The sequence below is a fragment of the Apostichopus japonicus genome, chromosome 9, assembly GCF_037975245.1.
Source record: "Apostichopus japonicus isolate 1M-3 chromosome 9, ASM3797524v1, whole genome shotgun sequence".
Taxonomy (NCBI): domain Eukaryota; kingdom Metazoa; phylum Echinodermata; class Holothuroidea; order Aspidochirotida; family Stichopodidae; genus Apostichopus; species Apostichopus japonicus.
This window is the reverse complement of record NC_092569.1, coordinates 11757262-11777242: the sequence shown is the minus strand read 5'-3', so window position 1 is coordinate 11777242 and position 19981 is coordinate 11757262. Positions and strand designations below refer to the sequence as shown.

General features: G+C 37.1%; 1 protein-coding gene across 4 annotated transcripts in view; it reads right to left on the bottom strand.

Annotated features, from left to right (window-relative positions):
* Window positions 1–5026: 5026 nt before the first annotated feature.
* LOC139974549 (fibrinogen-like protein 1) overlaps window positions 5027–19981 on the bottom strand; it is a 40528-nt gene continuing 25573 nt past the window's right edge. For all 4 annotated transcript variants that reach the window (XM_071981762.1, XM_071981764.1, XM_071981761.1 and 1 more), the window contains 4 exons: window positions 11448–11773; window positions 8530–8832; window positions 6845–7127; window positions 5027–6119 (listed from right to left, as the gene is read on the bottom strand). In XM_071981762.1, the coding sequence (XP_071837863.1) occupies window positions 5839–6119; window positions 6845–7127; window positions 8530–8832; window positions 11448–11773 (1193 nt within the window). In that variant the 3' untranslated portion in view covers window positions 5027–5838. The remainder of the gene's footprint in view (window positions 6120–6844; window positions 7128–8529; window positions 8833–11447; window positions 11774–19981) is intronic.

Sequence of the window (19981 nt, the reverse complement as noted above, 5' to 3'; positions counted from 1 at the left end):
ACATATATACATATATATATATATAAACCAAACATTGGCTGTTTTACTTCCAATCACTTACCTAATTCAATTATTGTATCTCACTCGAGATCCAGCCTTTCTCTAAATGTAGCATAGTTGTTTAACAGTTTTTCCGTTATTCCTATATATATATATATATATATATATATATATATATATATATATATATATATATATATATATATATATATATATGTATGTGTGTGTGTGTGTGTGTATATATATACTTAGCTGGACAATTTGACAATGAATAGTGTAAATTTAGACCAAACAAATGACAAGAGGTGAAAGGACTAACGATATTAATGATGCAGAATGGTGGAACAATGAAATGGACGTGAAACCTTTTGAGAACAAAAGGTTTAGGAAGAAGAAACATGTGAATATGGATAGGCACGATGTGTCTCGAAGAGAAGAGGGCTGGAGGAAGGGGAACAGGTCGTGAAAGGATGCTTGGTGGTGAAGTTTGGTTTAATAATTCATTTCTCAATGTCGAGAAAATGAGGTGGAATGGGGCGATATTACATTAACGTACTTCTTAGGGCGAACTGTTGCAAGGCGATTCTGTGTAATAAAGTGTGGTGTGGACGGTTAAAGTATCGCCCAAATGCAGTAACAGTTCCCATAGTGTTGTATGTGGATTAGTGACAAAAACAGTGTCCCTTGAAAGTTGTGTTGTTTTCACCTTCATATTTTATATGGTACTACAACCAGAGGTGGTGTTTTCTCTATCCCCCCCCCCCTCCTCAAACACACACCTTTACAACTCTTTTTGTATAATTGTAAATTATACGTATGTAAAAATTCAGCTTCCAAATATTCCTTGATTCCTTTCTCCTCTCTTTTACAAGGAAGCACAGATAAAGATGAGTACAGTGGATTTATAGGTGATGAAGTTTATATTCGGTGTGATTATCAATCTGATTTTCAATGTGATTGGCCTCAACAATTTAATGCAATTACGATAAAGAATCAACGTACAAACGTAATGATGGCTAAGTTATAGCAACAGACTAGTACACTGGAAGTTAGCTGAGTGTACATATTCAACCTTGGCTTAACGTGACTAGTTCAGTACAATAATTGACGCCAGCAATTTGGAGGCACTGAATAAAAGACGCAATATTATACATTAACTCGGCTGCGCCTCGTTGAATGGAACAAATAACATCTTTCAACTCATGAAATATTTGCACTATTGCACGAATGGAAACCATTCATTATTTGTTTTATACAACACCTTCACATTTGGATATAATTGGATGTAAAATGAACTCACGCAACAGATTGTTTTGAACAGACAGGTTTCTCTGCTCTCTTACCATTGAAAAAATGTGCTACCAAAAAAGTATAATGCATGGTTCTATCATCATAGCGTGCAATAGAGCGGATTTTGCACGCAATCGACGAGCAATTGACCAATCAAATGGCCGGAATATATTTAATATATAGTCAATAACGCAAAACTAATGCACTACGTCAATAACACAAAACGAAGGCACTGCGTCAATGACGCAAAACGAGCGTATTGCGTCAATGACGCAAAACGAGCGTATTGCGTCAATGACGCAAAACGAGCGTATTGCGTCAATAACGCAAAACGAACGCATTGCGTCAATAACGTTAAACGAACGCACTGCGTTAATAGCACAACTACCGAGTATAGTTTGGTACACAATCACTCAGGATACTTTATTTTGATCTATCCTGTGATAAAGAGAACGCATATTTACCAAAATATTCAGACTTGTTTCTGGGAAATGTTATACAATGAAAACAATACTGTACATAGACTCTGTACAGTTAAGTCCTCTGATAACTGCATCTTTTATGTCAAAACTACAATTCCAGTAAATTCATCACAATGATAAATTAATGCCAGATCATTCCTTCAATTATATATTATATTATAAATTAATGTTAAAAGGAAATGGAACCCCGTCAAACTGCTGTCTCAAAATTAACAACTACTGGCCTGTAGCTGTGTCAGTTACGCCACGTGAGCTTTACGCCGAATGAACTAATGTCTAATTAGTACTCGTAATATTAGATAAACATTACGATAATCACGTTAAATACGTTTATCAATGATTTTACATTTTCAAAGGACCTTCATAAAATACGTTGATGCTGCTCTAACTGGAAGACTTACCGGAAGACCCTCAGCTACCATGCGTTCTTCAGTTGCTTCTTAAGTTATACATAGCCTACGTTATACATATGTGTGGGTAACAGGAATGATTCTGTTGCAACACCAAATAATTTGACTGGTTGTACATTGCGCATAACGCGAGCCCTTAGCTAATAGAAAAACAACAGTTCTTGTGATGAGCTATTTAACAGACAGAGCTGAACCATACTGTCAGGAAATCTATTTTGGACGTCCGCCGTACCTGGGAGAAGTTACAAAACATTTACACATGCTCCCGAGTTGCTTGCATGAAAAGCCACCGGCGGCATAAGTAGGCAATACAGAGTGAGTTACGTTACAATACTTACTTAGTTAGTTTTGCAATATATCTGTAATATATTTTAAAGTTAGGATGTATTTCCATTTCAAATCCAAAAGTTAATTGATTAATTTTAAAGTTAATTAAATCAACCGTGGTTGTTGTTCCTTTTCATATGATATACGAGGTTTATTTCACTTGAAAACCGTCCCAGCGCAATGATAAATGATGGCATTTATATACGTATTACAGAAAAAAAAATATGAATTGTGAAGTTAAGCATGCTATTCCCCCATTGCATATGCTTAAACGTTTAAGACTTACAAACTGTCGGGATGCTAATGTTGAAAGGGTGGGGTGGGGCCGGGATTGGGCGGGTGTAAGGAGTGGGGTTGGGCGGGGCTATCTTTAGACATTTACTTAATTAACTTTACAACATTAACTTATGATTTTGATTTTCTGACTGACATATCTTCCATCTTTTCTTATTAGATTACAGAAACTTTCTTGTTATCAAGCCTTCAATTGACCTTTCACCTTTCATAATTTTAAAGTCATAAGTTCTTAGCAGATTGCACTTCCTACCCAACTTGAAGAAATTATCTTGCAAACTCGGCCAATAGATCAGTCAAATCAACCTCTGCACCCGCGGACACAAGCTAGCATCATTCTTAAGTGTATGCGAACAAATAAGAAATGTAGTTGCGTAAAGGACGCGTGGGCTGAGATTGCACTTCCTACCCAACTTGAAGAAATTATCTTGCAAACTCGGCCAATAGATCAGTCAAATCAACCTCTGCACCCGCGGACACAAGCTAGCATCATTCTTAAGTGTATGCGAACAAATAAGAAATGTAGTTGCGTAAAGGACGCGTGGGCTGTTGAGCGTGGAAATTGCTCAATTTCACTGGAATATGTGATAGTCCTACCTAGCAGTCCTAACTGAAGGTGCTCACAGACGGGTTTTTTAGGCTTCATAGGAATATTTCCATGGCAGGAAATTATTCCACATGTTTTATTGATAACCGTTAGTTGAGTTTGTAAAAGAATATTTCCATGGCAAGCAATTATTCCACATGGTGTTTTTGATAACAGTTAGTTGAGTTTTTAAAAGAGATAAAAATGGTAAGCAATACAGGTACAATAAAAGGACGTAGATGATTACGTGAAGAATGTCAATAGTTAATAAGCTTTGTTACAGTTGATGTATAGCTGCAAACAATCTAGCGTCTTTTAACATCACAACGCACCACAGAGTAAATTTCAAAAATATCAAACACCAATGAAACTGTTTAACACCATGTATTGACACAAACGTTTATCATAAAGTAAATTTTAAATCAATATAATATACATAAATAACTCAAAGAAGTATTTCGGCAATAAATATTGTTGTGTAAAAGTAAGTAATAGAAAGTGCATCTTTTTAGCTTGTGCCATCATGAAGTTGCGGATTCTGGAATACTTAAGTTTCGAACGTGTGTCTGACTAATACAGCAACAGTGACATAAATTAACCTCTTTAAGTGGTTTTGTGCTTGATAGGAATACAAAAGGTTGGTTTTTCCCACTGGAAGATAATATTCCTACAAAAGCAAAATTTGTATTTTTTTTTCAAACTGATAAGTTCTTAGAGACAACGGAGTGATCGATTTTCTTTCTTTTAAGTCCCAGATATGTTTTGAGAGCTCAGGTTCTTTTGATAACGTAAGTTGCAGAAATATTTAATGTGGTTGTTGTAGCTTGCCTTGAAGCTTCCACTGACCAGACCGATTTATACGGCTGTCTCTTGACCAGTAGTGACCGTTGTTTGTACATTATATCGCTGACGAGATATTCCCCAGATAGGGGGCAGTCGCTCTTTTTCCTGCAATTGCAAGTTATTTCACTGGTCTCCTGGTTTGCTTTCGATATAATCTTGTTATTGCGGGCTTTTATAATATGTTGCATATTCCTCATACAGCTATAGCCTATTTTGATGTTGTTCTTCTTATATATATTGTGTAATCGATCACTCCATCTCTTGGGAAACCCTAAAAGCAGTCTAATACATATAAGTGCAGCTCCAACTCTGTATGGAAATAAAGTTCTTCATATTAAGAGAGCCGACAAAAGCTCCAACTCAATCAACAAGCGTAGCGAATTTGTATCCAAATGTCGTCATGGCAATCGTTCAAAGAAACCACCTGACCACCCACAAAGGAAATAGTCGTCCTTGCAAGATCGATCGATCAATAGATCGATATAAGAAGAACAATCATCCATCCATCCATCCATCCATCCATCCATCCATCCATCCATCCATCCATCCATCCATCCATCCATCCATCCATCCATCCATCCATCCATCCATCCATCCATCCATCCATCCATCCATCCATCCATCCATCCATCCATCCATCCATCCATCCATCCATCCATCCATCCATCCATCCATCCATCCATCCATCCATCCATCCATCCATCCATCCATCCATCCATCCATCCATCCATCCATCCATCCATCCATCCATCCATCCGCCCATCCACCCACCCACCCACCCACCCATCCATCCATCCATGCATCCATCCATCCATACACTTAATGACAAGGAAAAGGTTATATGAGTATTTGTTAACAATATCAAAGTTGATGATTTCCACAAATTATTTAAAAAAGTAATAACTACTTCGAAACCATTTCAATTGAAACACGTTCAATTAAATTACAGTGTAAACTCGCATGATTAATAATAATATATGGTATCACAATGAAAGAGCAAACACAAATGCTACATTAGGACCACAACAAACACACACTCCATGTCAATTCAACAATAGATTTAACAAATTCCATGCAGGAGCCTATCTTACAATTGGCTAATGTTGATATGATGTCTTCCCAAATGTCGAATATGGGACAAACTGTCGGAAAACTGTTGATTTGAACAGTGATACGGCAATACCTAGTAACGAGATTTTGGAATCTAAACAGATTCTTGTAGTTTCCTCAGTTTGGAGAGTACATTTTAATTTACGAAGTGTAATTGTTTTTTAATTTAAATAAAATAAAATTCTCAGTTAATTTAATTTAATTGGGAAATATGTTGTTGTTGTAATGTAAATAATGGACTAAAACAATGATACAAGATGACGTTACTCTACTGCATAAAATATGAGCCAATATGAATCTGCTGAAATTGCAATCAACATTACCTTCATATGACGAAATATTATCGAGAACGAAGGATATTATTTCAGGCTCGATGTGGGATTTCAGGCTCGTAAATATCTCTAGGAATACACTATAAGTCGTATTCATTTAATCTGTGGTGAAGCGTCTGCTTACTCCGTCTAAGGATACAGAAAATTGAAGATATTTGCTATATTTAATCACGTACAGGTCGAATCTTCATCTCGGTGTATTTGATGTTATGGTCAGGTCCTGGTAGGTTGTTCCAACAGATAGAGGAATGGCCCCCACAACAATTCGTAGTGGAAGGAATGACACTAGCGAAGTAGTTGCTATTGAGATTGGATCTACAGCACACGTTGTGCCACCATGCGCCTTGTAAGACTACCGCACAGTGACGAGTATCCATATCATCATTATCTTGATCGTAAGTACTAAACAAACTGTTGAACTGAAATTTCAAAGCATTTTCGTTGTCTGTTAAGACAAAAGAGAAAAAAATACATAATACACTCGCGTTTAAGCAGCATAACCCTTTTCCACCCTAGTGCGTATAATATAAAATATCACATAGCATTAAGAAACTTTTAATCACAATCTCTTTCATATTAGAAATATTGATTTAAAATAAATCACACGATTAGAGTGTAATACTGAGGGGTCACTCATTGTTAAATTTTGAACGGTAAAGTCATATTACTCCACACTAGCAATAAAGTTCAAAATCTTTCCCCTCTTTATATTGCTGGTACGGTAGAGTGATATCTATGACAGATCATGATAAAAAGGCCCCATGCACTTATAGCATTATTACGGAAAAAACTATACGCTCAATATTTTGCTAATACTTAATCATTCGTCAAAAACTTATACATATATATACGTATAACCCATATATGTCGTGTTTTTTTTTCTACGAAACGTTTTGATATCCAAATGGAGAATATAAACTTAGAACAAGTAAATGGCACAACTATAGAGGGACAATAAATAAGTTCCAAATATATGTAGAAGAAGCCGTGACAATGGCTTTATTATAATTATGTTATGATTAATTGAAAAAATTAGCATATTTTATGATTGTGCTTAATAATTTGTTCAGATAAACAACTATTTATGAAGTTATATACATTAATGGAGATAGAATTTGGTAATCTAAGATGGCAAAAGATGGAAACATCCCCATTATTTATTTAACTCACAGTGGGTATTTAGTACTTCTGCTGTCCCGCTGTAATTTCCCACCGCGGACAGACGATACTTGTCAATTTCATCGTTGATACGGAAAGAGTCATATTCAGCGAAGTGTGGAGTCCCTTCCCTGTCGACCAGATCAATCCGGATTTGATAGTTATCTTGATTGGTGATGTAATACAGCTTGTCATTACCCAACCAAAATTCATGAACGATCTGACCAAAGCCTTCTTTGTAGCTGGTCCAGTTACGGTAAAAATCAACAGAACCATTAACTCGACGTTGGAACACCTGAAATCAAAATAAATTAAGGACTTCCTAAGATTTACAAAGTTATACAAAACTCAGAAGTCATGGGAATATTTATGAAGACTTACGTGACAGAACCAAAGGATGAACATAAATAAGTCAGTTACTGAGTACTTTAAGAACATAATCGAATATAAGACAATCCAGAAATAGAAGATTGACATTTTACGAGCTTTTGCTATTTGACTTCTAGCAATCACATAAAGAAAACAAAATTACAAGAGAGTACCGATATTGTCACTATTCTGTTACACTCAGGGGGTAGGAGCCGGAGGAGGGGGGGGGGCACCGGGGCATTTTTATTTGTTATTATTCACGTGCACCATAATAGTGTTGATATGTAAATGTGTAAAATAATTGTGTCATGCATGCAAACATATAAGTCAACAGCTTAGTTCAGCTTATAATGTTTTATGTTAGTTGTTTTATAATATTCATTATCATACGGTTTTATTTGTTTTCTAATTACATGTGTTTTGAGTAATGCAATACTAGTATACTTCTTCTTGAATTCGATCTTCTCTGGGTTGTGATATTTCTACTCCCTTGAAATCAATATAGCACACTCGACATGTACCTTCTTGTTATTCAACGTTATTGCCTGCAATTCATTTAAATACGTTTTTAACACCTTCCCCCATTGCCATATACAATCTATGTTCAACAAAATCAATAAGTTAAGAAGTAATCAATGTATCAATGTAACTTATATACGTGAAGTGCGTTTTCCCCCTGATAACATATGTATTGGTCCATAATGTCATCGTATACCGGACTATGGGAAATATCAACTCATTTCTCAAAAAACAAATTTTATGAATGTTGATTATGTGACACGGCAAAAGAGATTGTGTGTACGACGAGTCGGTTGAACATTCAACGCAGCTTATTTTTGATTTTTTTCCTTCTCCCTGTTGTGGGCAACATATTTCTTAAGTAATGTAACATTTCACTTCGGTGTAAGGTAGCGTGTACTCACTGAGGGAAAGTAGAATTCTAAAATAAACGCTTGAAAAGTTTGTCGTTTTTAACAATGTATCATTAAAGAGTACGGTAAGCCAGATCAGTTAGTTGGTTTAATTAATGGTGTAGATACCACTGTTGTTACAACCAGCATTGTATTTGTATTTGTAATAAATAATGCTTTAAGGTTAAAAATTTGAACGTATAGCAATCACAGAAAAACAAATAGAATTCAACGGAGGACAATCCGGATTTGTCACAATCTTTCAGTCTGTATCTGTGTAATGCTAATTAAAATAAACTAATGACGCAAGTAATTACTTAATATTAAACATCCAATAAATAGTTTATGTCATCTGTGATTCATTATTTGTGAATTATACCAAAGGCCTACAGAAATCTAGATTATATTATGACTTACCGTCCATCCACCTCCGTCAGCCATGTTGCAATACACTGGAAATGGTGATCCAGGCCAGCCAGTTGGCTTAATGGTGTAGATACCACTTTCGTTAATACCAGCAGTATATACATCTTGGCAGTTAGTCAGCACACATACGTTTCCATCACCATGGTAACCAGTCTTGCAGTAACATTGACGAACATTGTTTTGTTCCTCACACAGTGCATTGGGGCTGCAACTGTATACGTCATCCCACGTGACATTGCCATTGATACAGTGAGCCCTTCTTGTACAATCAGGGTTGACATAAAATCCACCGGCCTGTGCAATAGCAACGTGGTTGTAAACAGTGATAGTAAATTACAACAATCAGTGGCGGAGATTTCTTGTCAGAAGTGGGGGGGTTGCAGGCCATTGATGAAATAAAAAGTCATAACTGCTGGCTCACTATCTAAGTGGAGCGCCACCATAAGTTGGCGCAAAGTGCACAAGAATTTTTTGGCAAGTATTGCCTCCCAGATTGCAGTAAATGGCACTGCCCAGGCCTTGAAAAGCTGCATTTAACCAGGGCGTATGCAGGATTTTCTAACCCGAGGGGGCGCGAATTACTATCTAAGCGGAGCGCCACCATTAGTTGGCGCGCAGCGTTCAAGCAAATTTCTGGTTTTGGTACCCCCCAGATCACCGGAAATGGCACTTCTCGGGCTTGAAACTGACCAACCATATATACACTTTTGCCTGAGAATCAAGTATTTCCAAATACTTTTTTCTCATCTATAACCTTTTTGAAGATTGTTACCAGTCACACATCATGTTTGACTTCATCACGTATCCTGTGGATCATTGCTTTTGTAGGTGATTCTTCATCGCGGCCCACAATACCCGTCAGCCCCACTGTTCAGAATTTGAAAATTCACAATTCTCGTGAATAAATTCACTTCAAAACATACCCATAATGTTGCACAAAATATCATCTATGGACAACCGATATAGAAAAACCTCCTTCAAACCCTAACAGACGGGTCAAAATTGCACGAGTATGATGAAGTATGATGAAGAATGTTGGTCGGGGAATTTTCGAAAATTCAGACGGCTACTAAAATATTTCGCTGAAGGAAATAAATATATACCAGATATTTGCGAAACCGAATACTACACACATCGACAGTTTTGAGCATGGGCGCTGATCAGTCTTGGATAATGGTGGGGACGCGTGTCTGTTCTCTGACACTATCTAAGCGGAGCGCGACCATGGGTTCGCGCGTAGCGTACGAAATTTTTTTGGCAAATATACCTACCAGGTCGCCAGAATAACACTTTCCAGACCTAATGATGCTCCTAAACCTCCTTAAGTTTTAGATCTCATGGCTTAGAAATTTAGTTTGGAGAAATACATGGGCGTTGCAGAAAGAAAATCAGGGGACAAACAATCTAAGTAGACTTTTGCAAATACGATGGGTCTAGGGTCCTCTCCCAGAAAACAAATATAGACTGCCGCAAATGCGATTTCAGTCCTATATTTAACAACTGTGGATAAAATACAATAAAATGAGAACTGCTGCATGTCATTTGCACAATGCTGGATCAAACTGCGCCAAAGTTCAATACACTGATGTGTTACTATAATGAAAAGCAAATTTTTTCGTTTTTCATGTTGTATTCTCAACTTGTAAATAAACGGTCACCATGGATTATATAGCCTATCGGCCGTATCCAACAACTTTTTCTGAATCGCATGCGCTCTACCAGTGCAACATATAGGATACAGTAAAATTCATTTCAGTGCAGTTTTCTCGCGTGGGTGCAAAATATTCTGGAGTACCGTATGTTGTTTTATTAGCTGTCCTTGATACTCTCAGTCAGTTACAGCATAATAGTTCTACACTAACCATATCACAGGTTTACATACAGGAACAAAGTCTCAAACCTAATTTACATTTGAGTTCAGGTGAGTTTTCACATGATTCAAGTGAAGTTTCCAAAAAATCTACAGTCATCACATACTCCAAACTTTGCCAAAATAGTCCTAACTCCTAAGGAAGTCCCCTACAACACAACCATTGTAATTATCAATTCATGCCTAAAAACAATAAGAGTACATTTTTACCAAACGGTGCTGTGTAAAACGTAAGGCACGTGCGGCGAAATTAACCTCGCGTTCATAATGCCAAAGCGCGCTAGCCTAGCGACAGATTTCGACACTCATATTGCTCACGTACATGTACTTAGAAACACCTCGTTGAAGTTGGCAAGTGTATATAGTTCCAAAGCTATTCAACAGCAACAAAACGTTATTTTGTGTATGTCTGTTGTGGGGTGAAGTTAGCGCTATGAGCTACAAGTTCCAATGCGCAAGGTGGGGGGGGGGGGGGGAAGGGGCTAGAAATAATGTGTGGGTCAATTCTAACTCAGTTTTCGGTCGTTAATTGTTCATGTAGCCTACCAGGTAAAAGGTTGAAATGACTTTAACAATTTCAAATTTAATGATTTGATTTATTATGCCATTTGGGACACATAACATAGGCTATAACAGAACACAACTGGCAAAAATTAGGGGGGTTGATTGTGTGGGCCAACCTCCCCTCTTCAAAAAGTGGGGGGGTTTAACCCCCAACCCCCCTGTTTCTCCGCCACTGACAACAATACTAGGAATAACTATAACGATAATAATGATAATGATAAATGTAGTGACGAAGATGACGACGACGACGATGACGATTAAAATGACGATGACGATGACCACGATTTTGATGATAATTTTTTTGCTGTCGGCATAAAGAATGGATAGCAGTATATCAAAATTAACGTAGAGTCAAGGGGGAAACTGGCAGAATACCGTCAATTTTGCTTGAAGTTAAACATCTGAAAGTCATTTATTTTATATTAAAGTGACTTCTCGATATCTGGCTGCAGAAGTAAAAAATTGGGAAACTCACCGAAATGCTTGCATTCACACTTGTCATTTGACATGTGCAATTCTCAGGTGCCGCACAAACCATTTCATTGTCATCATTGTAGCATCGCAGCTGACCACGTAGGCAGACAGTCGGGGTTGATAAACGAGTCGTGTCGATTGACTGAGAGGAGCTTTCAACTGGCGGTGAGGTGGTGCTCTGCGCTGTTGTTTCAACCGAGGACACCGTAGTGTCAGGCAAAGAGGAGAGTGTGCTAATCGGCGGTGAGGTTGTGCTCTGCGTGGTTGTTTCAACTGGGGAGACCGTAGTCCCGGACAAGGAGTTGGTGCTCTGCTTGGTAGTATCATCTTAAATAGAGAACACAATTAAAAGGTGAATTTGTTATAGGTTAATAAAGAGGTTCCTTCTTTCTCTGTGTTTGCAACCTGCGAAAATCTTGAGAAAACAGATGTAAATTCTGTTGGTATTTCACACCTTTCAATTAATCAGTTCCTCTTAAGTTTGTCTCTATTAATGAAAAAAAATAGGATGTCTGGAGTATGAAACGAACATGGAACAGTAGAAATATCCATAAATTCCTGTTCCGCTCGATTACAAGTAAAGTAATAACTTAAATACCTGACAGCTATTTAACAATTATTATTTACAAAAATATCTTCTTAACTGACTTCGATTTTGGTCATTCCACATATTCAAACTGTTTAGCTTCGTCTTTATAGGACAAGCAGTGTTTTTCTATTCTTGTCAGCCTCTTAGCAAAGTCATGTGACTCTGTAGAGAAACAGTAAAAGCTGACAGACAGTGAGGGTGTGAAGAAGGTGGTGCTCTTTCTGATGGTGTAAAGATGTATCACATAAAGGCATCAGTAGTTTTCTCCTTGATGGACAGAGGATGGTTACAGCGCTAGCTCCATCCTCATCGCACTAAATATTCATATATGATAGGGGGTTAAGCAGGAGAAACAGTCAAATACAACGAAGAAATGTGCAAATAACCATCTAATTATTGCAGATGACGAAGTCAAATTCTTGCTAGATTAAAGGGGTATGAGTAACCTTAAATCAGTGTTTAAATGGAAAGGTGAAATAACGGGATCACGTCGTTTTTGCCATTTCTGCGATACAGTCAGTACGCGCGATATTGAAGTATAACCTAACGTTAGCTCTTACGTTGTTAGGCTAAGTTAGGCCAGATCCTTTCCATGATGTAGTAAATACGCTGTACTAGCTATGAGATAGTATAGGCTAGTATTTGTATAGTAAGTACTTTCGGACTAGTCCTAAGTCTAGACCCAAGTAAGTATATTCCTACTGTGCGTCATACTCATAGGCGTACGAGGCGGGGGGGGGGGGCAGGGGTGGGGCAGATTGCCCCCCCCCCCAAATTTCCAGAGGACAAGAAATTCGGGCAAAAGTCCTGAAAAATTCGGGCAGCCTAAAGAGGAGAATATATATATATATATATATATATATATATATATATATATTTATATATATATATCTATATATATATATATATATATATATATATATATATATATATATATATATAAATATTTTTTTTTTAGGCTGCAGGAATTTTTCAGGAATTTTTCAGGACTTTTGCCCGAATTTCTTGTCCTCTGGAAATATATGCAGTAGCTTGCCCGAATCTTTTTCAATTTTTTCCCGACAAATCCATGATTTTCTTTATTTAGCATCATGATGCCCAAATATTTCCATGTAACACCACTGTAAGCGCAGTTCATCTGGGCTACCACGTTTTTTGCACGATCAATTTTTTTCTAACTAGTCAATTGTATACCTGGACCAAGGGCAGCGGAACCGGGGGCACAGCGGGCACGTTCCGCCCCCACTTTTCCTCAGGTTAAAAATTTGCCATTTTCTACATAAAAATTGAGGTGCCTCAAGTTAGCAAGAGGCCAGGGAACCAGAATGAACACTCGGGAAGGGCCGTTTCCGGCCATCTGAGGGGTTTGTAAGACCAAAAATTTTATAGTGCGCTCCGCGCCAACCGATGGTGGCGCTCCGCTCAGATAGTTGTGCATACAACTTTGCAAATCCTGGCTAAGCCCGTGACTTTTCATGAATTTCTGTGGGTCAAATTCAAAGCTATTTCGAATGGGAAAAATTTGTTAAGATATTAACAATAAAAAAAAATCGGAAGATTCCTACATTAGCAACTAGCATGATATCACCTTATTTTGTCTCAAAAGAAAACTTGTTCCTTGTTTCCCAATTTGCGCATTGGATATTGTAGTGCTAGTATATGCATATTTTCCTTTGGGGGCGTTGATGGAGTGATGTGTATACACAAAAAAAAGATAATACAATAAGAGCTATAAAGGGTACTAAATATAAGGCTGCATCAGTCCAATCGAATTTTTTCAAAGTGCCCTTTGATGTCGGTGCCCCCCCCCCCCAGATTAAAAGTGCTTCCGCCGCCCTTGACCTGGACATCCCCAACATGAGTGTATATAAGAAACATTTTCTTGTGTGTGTGTGTGTGGGGGGGGGGAGTGCCTACAAGCCTAGAAGTACAGGTTTATAATATTCTTTGTAATATTTTATACTTTTTTGTGAGACAAATTGCAGTCTCACCCGACACAGCGACATTATCCCGCCTACGTGTCGTTGAACAATGTATGTTTTTCTGGAGGTAGCTGAGTACTGTGTGAAAATAATAAATAAGGAAACTAAATAGGAGCTTAAAAGATATACTGTCCCATTTTTCCCCCCTCAAAGTGATGTTACCATTTTTTCTTCTTCTAATTTACCAAATTTTTGGGGAAGTGTAAATTTCTAAAACGTGAGATTATAAAATAAAGAATGTTTATACATGCAACTTGCAAGGCCTCAGAAGTGCCGTTTCCGGCAATCTGAGAGGCATTGTGTGCCAAAAATTTTCTTGTACGCTACGCGCCAACCGATGGTGGCGCTCCGCTTAGATAGTGTCACGGGAACTTTCGGGCACGAAAAGTTCTGCCCCCCCAAACTGAAACGATCCCGTACGCCTATGGTCATACTCAAAGCAAGACCTTCCATAATTAACGACCGCCTCTAGTGACTACTTCTACCAAATGCGAGTAATTGTGGTTTACGGTAGCTTCTAAGGGCACACCTAATCAAAGCCACACATTTAGGGTGATATTATGCATAGACATTTGTGCTCTTGGGTCAGTACACTTTAGTCTTAGACCCTGTAGGCCTAGCCTGCCTTCGCTTTTAAAAGACTATAGGCTTGGGCTATTCTACTAGTGGTCTACATGTTCGGGAAATGGCTATTAGTGATTGCCGACAGTGAAAGAAGAGATTAACCTCTGAGTGTAAAACTTACCGGGCCCATGCTAGGCTATAACCAGTTAAGCTATATTAGTAAAATTAGGTTATATGCATTGAAATATAATTTAAAAAATGATAATTTTGTACAGAACTATTCATTTATAAAAACCAAGAAACTTGTGTATGGATAATCTCAATCTAGACTATACTTCAAAGTAAATTAGGGGGGGGGGTACTTGTTTGTCAAACTTAAAAAATGTTTGGCTGAAATTAATTAGGCTAAGCCTACCCATGCAATGATATAGGTATAACCTAGGCTTAGTCACAAATACGTTTTATCCACGTGAGACATGTAAAAATGAAACACCACATGGTCACAGCTTTGCACTCCTAATGTTATAAGCCTCACACTATAAAACAGAAATGAGTTTTATTACATCTCATGTTGTTCTTATTCTACAATTGTACTCTCCAGAGGTAGGTTTGGAAGCACTGTCAGTGAGGCAGATTATATTTCCATATTAGGCACCGCAGATCATGAATCTGGTGTAAATCTCAATAACTGAACTGCCCATAGCAGGGACTCCTTATAGCATTGATTTTCTGAACATTAAAAAGGGACACATTAACAGTAAGGCATATTATGTTTCCGTATATATCACAGAAGATCATGAAATTGGTGTAAATCTCAATAAACCGAACTGCCCACAACAGGATTCCTTGTGGTATTGATTTCTGAACATTCAAAAAGGAACACATATACAGTTTTCATGGGAGAGAATGTTTGTATGGATACAAACTGATAAGTATTTAAACATGGTACAACACTCAAATAAAGACCGTAAATGTAATTGATTTTGTTTTACTTTGAAACTATTTCTAACAAGGGTGACCGGCTTCTGTTAGGTGCAGAAATAAATAACTCTTTCTGCTGTTATGTGTTATTTTGTTTGGCAGAAATGGAAGATTTGTCCCAAGAGGAGCTAACAGCCATCATGACAAAGTACAAGAAACACACAACCTTGAGCCTTCCATTACCGTACTTGCAAAGTACATGAAAAATCTGTAGGCTGCAGTTTACTTAGCCCTATGGTGGTATATTGTAGTTGAGCAACTACAACTCATACCATCAAGTCAAAAGTCCAACACAAAATTCGGTTGCAAGGTGATTGATACCATGTATAAGTTATGCATGTAGAGGTCAATTGAGGTCACTGCGATCATTGCAATATACCATTATCTCATACTTCCATACACTTCCTCCTATTAAAGTGTTAAAATATATCGATTTATCTTTGCACAAGATTGATCTCTTACTCTCCGCAAATTGTGATAGCATAACTTGAAGCCACTGCGAAGTCATCAATTTTATATTAGATGAATTTCTTGTAATAGAGAAATTCAGTTAAATTAAAGTGCATCTATCTTAGAAATGTCAAAACAGAGAGGCCAAAATCAGGACTGTACAACACATAATTGTACACTATTCTAAGCATATCCTACATTCTGTATTGCAGATGGCAAGTCTCTGACTTCTAGTTTTATTTCTCCATGGTATAAACAAAGAGTGGGACCATGGCCTTCAGTAAAGTGTCAGTCCTTTTAAAAATTGTTGTTATAGAGCAGTGAGATACCTTGGCTATCTTGGAAAGGGGGCGGGGAGGTTGGGAGAAGTATCAACTTCAAACAATTTCACAAATCTTTTGTTGCAGATGAACTTGGCTTTTTCTCTTGTCACTCTGTTTTTTTTTTTGGGGGGGGGGGAATTTCAACATCGACGGGTGCAAGGGTGCATCCTTGCAATTATTCATATACATGTAAAACAAGTAATTGTTATTTTTTAGATTTATGTTTAATCTACATGGAATTGTGCCAGCTGAAAGCCCACTGATTATTGGTAAAGTGGAACCAGTTTACATCTGTAAGGAAATTAAGGAAATTGAACAATTTATTTACTGAGGTATCAGCCAGAAGCAATTGGACTTTGCAAAGCATGGCAACAAATTTGTCTAAAGCGAAGAGCAAATTGCTTGATAGAGAGCTTTCAGTGCCACCTTCATCTACCATAAAATGACAACAGAACCAATGTTGAACCAGTATCACACCCTTTGGTTTGACTATAGGCTAAGTGCTGTAAATAACACTATTGACTCATTTTGCTCCAAGCGACGTGTTATGCACATTAACACATTTGACCATCGCCTATTATGCAATTGGTATGTCAAGTTCACGAACACAGGCTGTGTGTACTTAAACCTCCATTTTCTTGTTTGTCGAAAAAGATCAGAGGGAACGAGCGTGAAGAATCTTTAATCTTTAATTGGCTGCCAACACAGTCTGTTACTGCACTTGCTATAAAAGATAGGCTATTTATTCCTTTTCTACAACTGAAACTGATAAAAAATAATGTTTTCAAAAAGTTTGGCACAAACTAGTAGACTGAAGAAAGCGATTAATCTTCTTTTTCATTCTAGTTCGTTAACACACCATTTAATACTTAAATTGCTTCATTCCTTTCCTAGATTGGTACAAACTGGAAGAGGCGAAAAATGAGAAATTGAGAGAGGCTACCAAGTAACACAGCTTTGCAGTAGTAGAAGGATGTCTTTGGCTTGGATGATGCACATCAAGAAGGTGATTGTAGCTGTTTTTATGAGAAAAAATTGATGTTTTGCATTTCAATTCATCTCTCTGTCCACAATTGATAATACATGTTGGTACAACTTTAATTAAACTTGCATAGAGATGGCTTGTGATGAAGAGACATGTGGAAGTGCTCAGGAATTTTATGTCCTAGGTCATTTAGGGGTCACTTTAGTTAATTGTTTTGAAACGCTTCTTCCTGAGTCCACGGACGGACATATGGATGAATGCAAAACGTGATCATAATTATGGTCATTCAGAATTTCAGAAAATTCATGTTCAAGGACAATCTTTCTTGTTATGATAATAAGCTTTGACTTACCACTTTCTATTGGAGTTAAAATGATTTGCACAAGTATCTGAGGTCCAAGGATGAGCTTATGACTAAAACATTAATGGTATTGTTGGAAGCCTAATTATTGTCTTGCAGATGTTCGGTTTGCCTGTGCAAAGTGGTAAAATATAATTGTAATTCAATTAAAAATATGAATTAGTTACCAGTAAGTAAATAATTAGATTAAAACAATAAATTTGGTATTAGGTCATCGTAATCAACACCAATGTGAACATAGATCTTCTAAGACCTTCCTATCTAGTTTAATGGTAGTCAGTATAGGCCCCAAATTATAGCACGCTATAATGGCAAGAAGTTTTCAAAAAGTACCTTCCTTGAGGTCTTTACTCTCCAATTGTTCTCAGACATTTTTTTAAGGAACACAAGATGACTGAATGGGATAATTTCCTCAAAGGTTGTAATAAAAACAGTTTAAGAATACTGACCAAAGGTGACCACATTTGAGTATGTAGCATATTTGCGGCTAATACAGCGTACCTTTAAAGAAAATAAGCTACTGACACAGGGCTGAATTTTGTCGTAACAAAGGTTATTGGGAGAGAGGCTTTGATCAAGTTTTTCAAGAGAGGATTTCTTGTTTTGTACTGAAAACTGTTCAAGTGATTTTCAAGTTGTAGCCTTGTGCAAAAGTGCTGATCAAGGTCTTGGTATCCCTGTTACATTTCACAATTGATGTCGAGCAATCAGAGCTTCAGCATGTGACGATGGTTATGCTGTAAATATGTCCTCAAAATGTTGATTTCAGTATTGCATTTCTTATATTAATTCATTGTATAAGTATTTGAGGAATGAATTAAACTAAATTGCGAAAGTTCACTTAGTACTCAAAATTCGAAAGTAATGGAGATGCCGATAAAGTTAGCTATCAGTAGCATTGATTATGTTTTTTATAATTTATGTTTTGCTTTTTCTCAATTTGAATGCACTGCAACTTAAATGGAGAATAAGGTGGCATACCCAATAGTATTAACAAGGAAAGGGGTGATTTAACCAGGAATGAGGTGAAAAATCAGTTTAAATATTAACCAGGATAATGGTGACATCAACCAGGAAATGTTGGTTAATTTAACCAGGAAAGAGGAGAAATATTTCATGACATTAACCAGGATAGTATTAGCATCAACTAGGAATTGTTGATTAATTTGACCAGGAAAGAGGTGGAAAATGTTATGATATTAACCAGAATAGTATTAGCACCAACCAGGAAATGTAGGTTAATTTGACCAGGAAAGAGGTGGAACATTTTATGATATTAACCAGGACAGTATTAGCAGAAATTCATTTTTGTGGGACCGTTCTACTAAATAAACGGGAAGGCGGGACTGGGGGGTGGGGGAACTTATGAGCGTAAGAGTCCCGTCCGCCCAAAACTGACCAAAATATACGTTCATTCTGAGTGATATTAGAAGGCGCTTAAACACGTGACAAAATATAAAATTCCTGGCATATTTTAAAATATCCACATAAAGATGGTCACATTATGCTTATTGAATTCTAGTTTAACGTTTCAATTACTCTGTAAATAATGATATCCCATTATGTTTACCTGAAATAAACATCGATTGTCCTAAATAGGATGTTAATTTGGTAACTCGTCAATTAAAAAAGGATAAAAGAGTTACTACTTGTGGATCGGACAACATCCCTTGGTGCGTATTTACATGTTTCTCTTCTGAATGAGTCCCAATATTCATATCAAATTTCCAGGAAAGCTTGCAAAATAGTGAAATCCCTAGCCTGTGGAAAACGGCATTAACATTCCCTGTTCCAAATTTCAAGTGAAGAATCTCAAACATGTCAATGATTTTAGACCAACTGATTTAGCGAGTATTGTAGTTAACATTATGCAAAAGCTTCTGCTGCCACAGTTGATGGTTAGGTTTTAATCAGTGTGGGGACAAACGTCAATTTGCTTACAGAAAAGATGTACCATGTGATTTTACGTATCCATGAAGTTGTGTCCCAATTGAATAACAAGCTAAACACTATATCAAAGGTGCTTTACCTGGTTTCACTTCAATACGGTCAAGTTAATTAAAGATTAATCTGGAATTATTACTGATCCATGGCTATTAAATTGGCTATAGCTCATTTCTTAACGACAGGATTAACGACAAGTTAAATTAGAAAAGGACTATAAAAGTCGGGTCCATTGTCTGCTCTACTGTTTGCTTTATACACGGACGAAATTAAATCTAACGATCATCTCTCAGTCACAAAATATGCTTATGACACTGCATTATCATGCAACATATACAAGATTTCATTTGTCGATC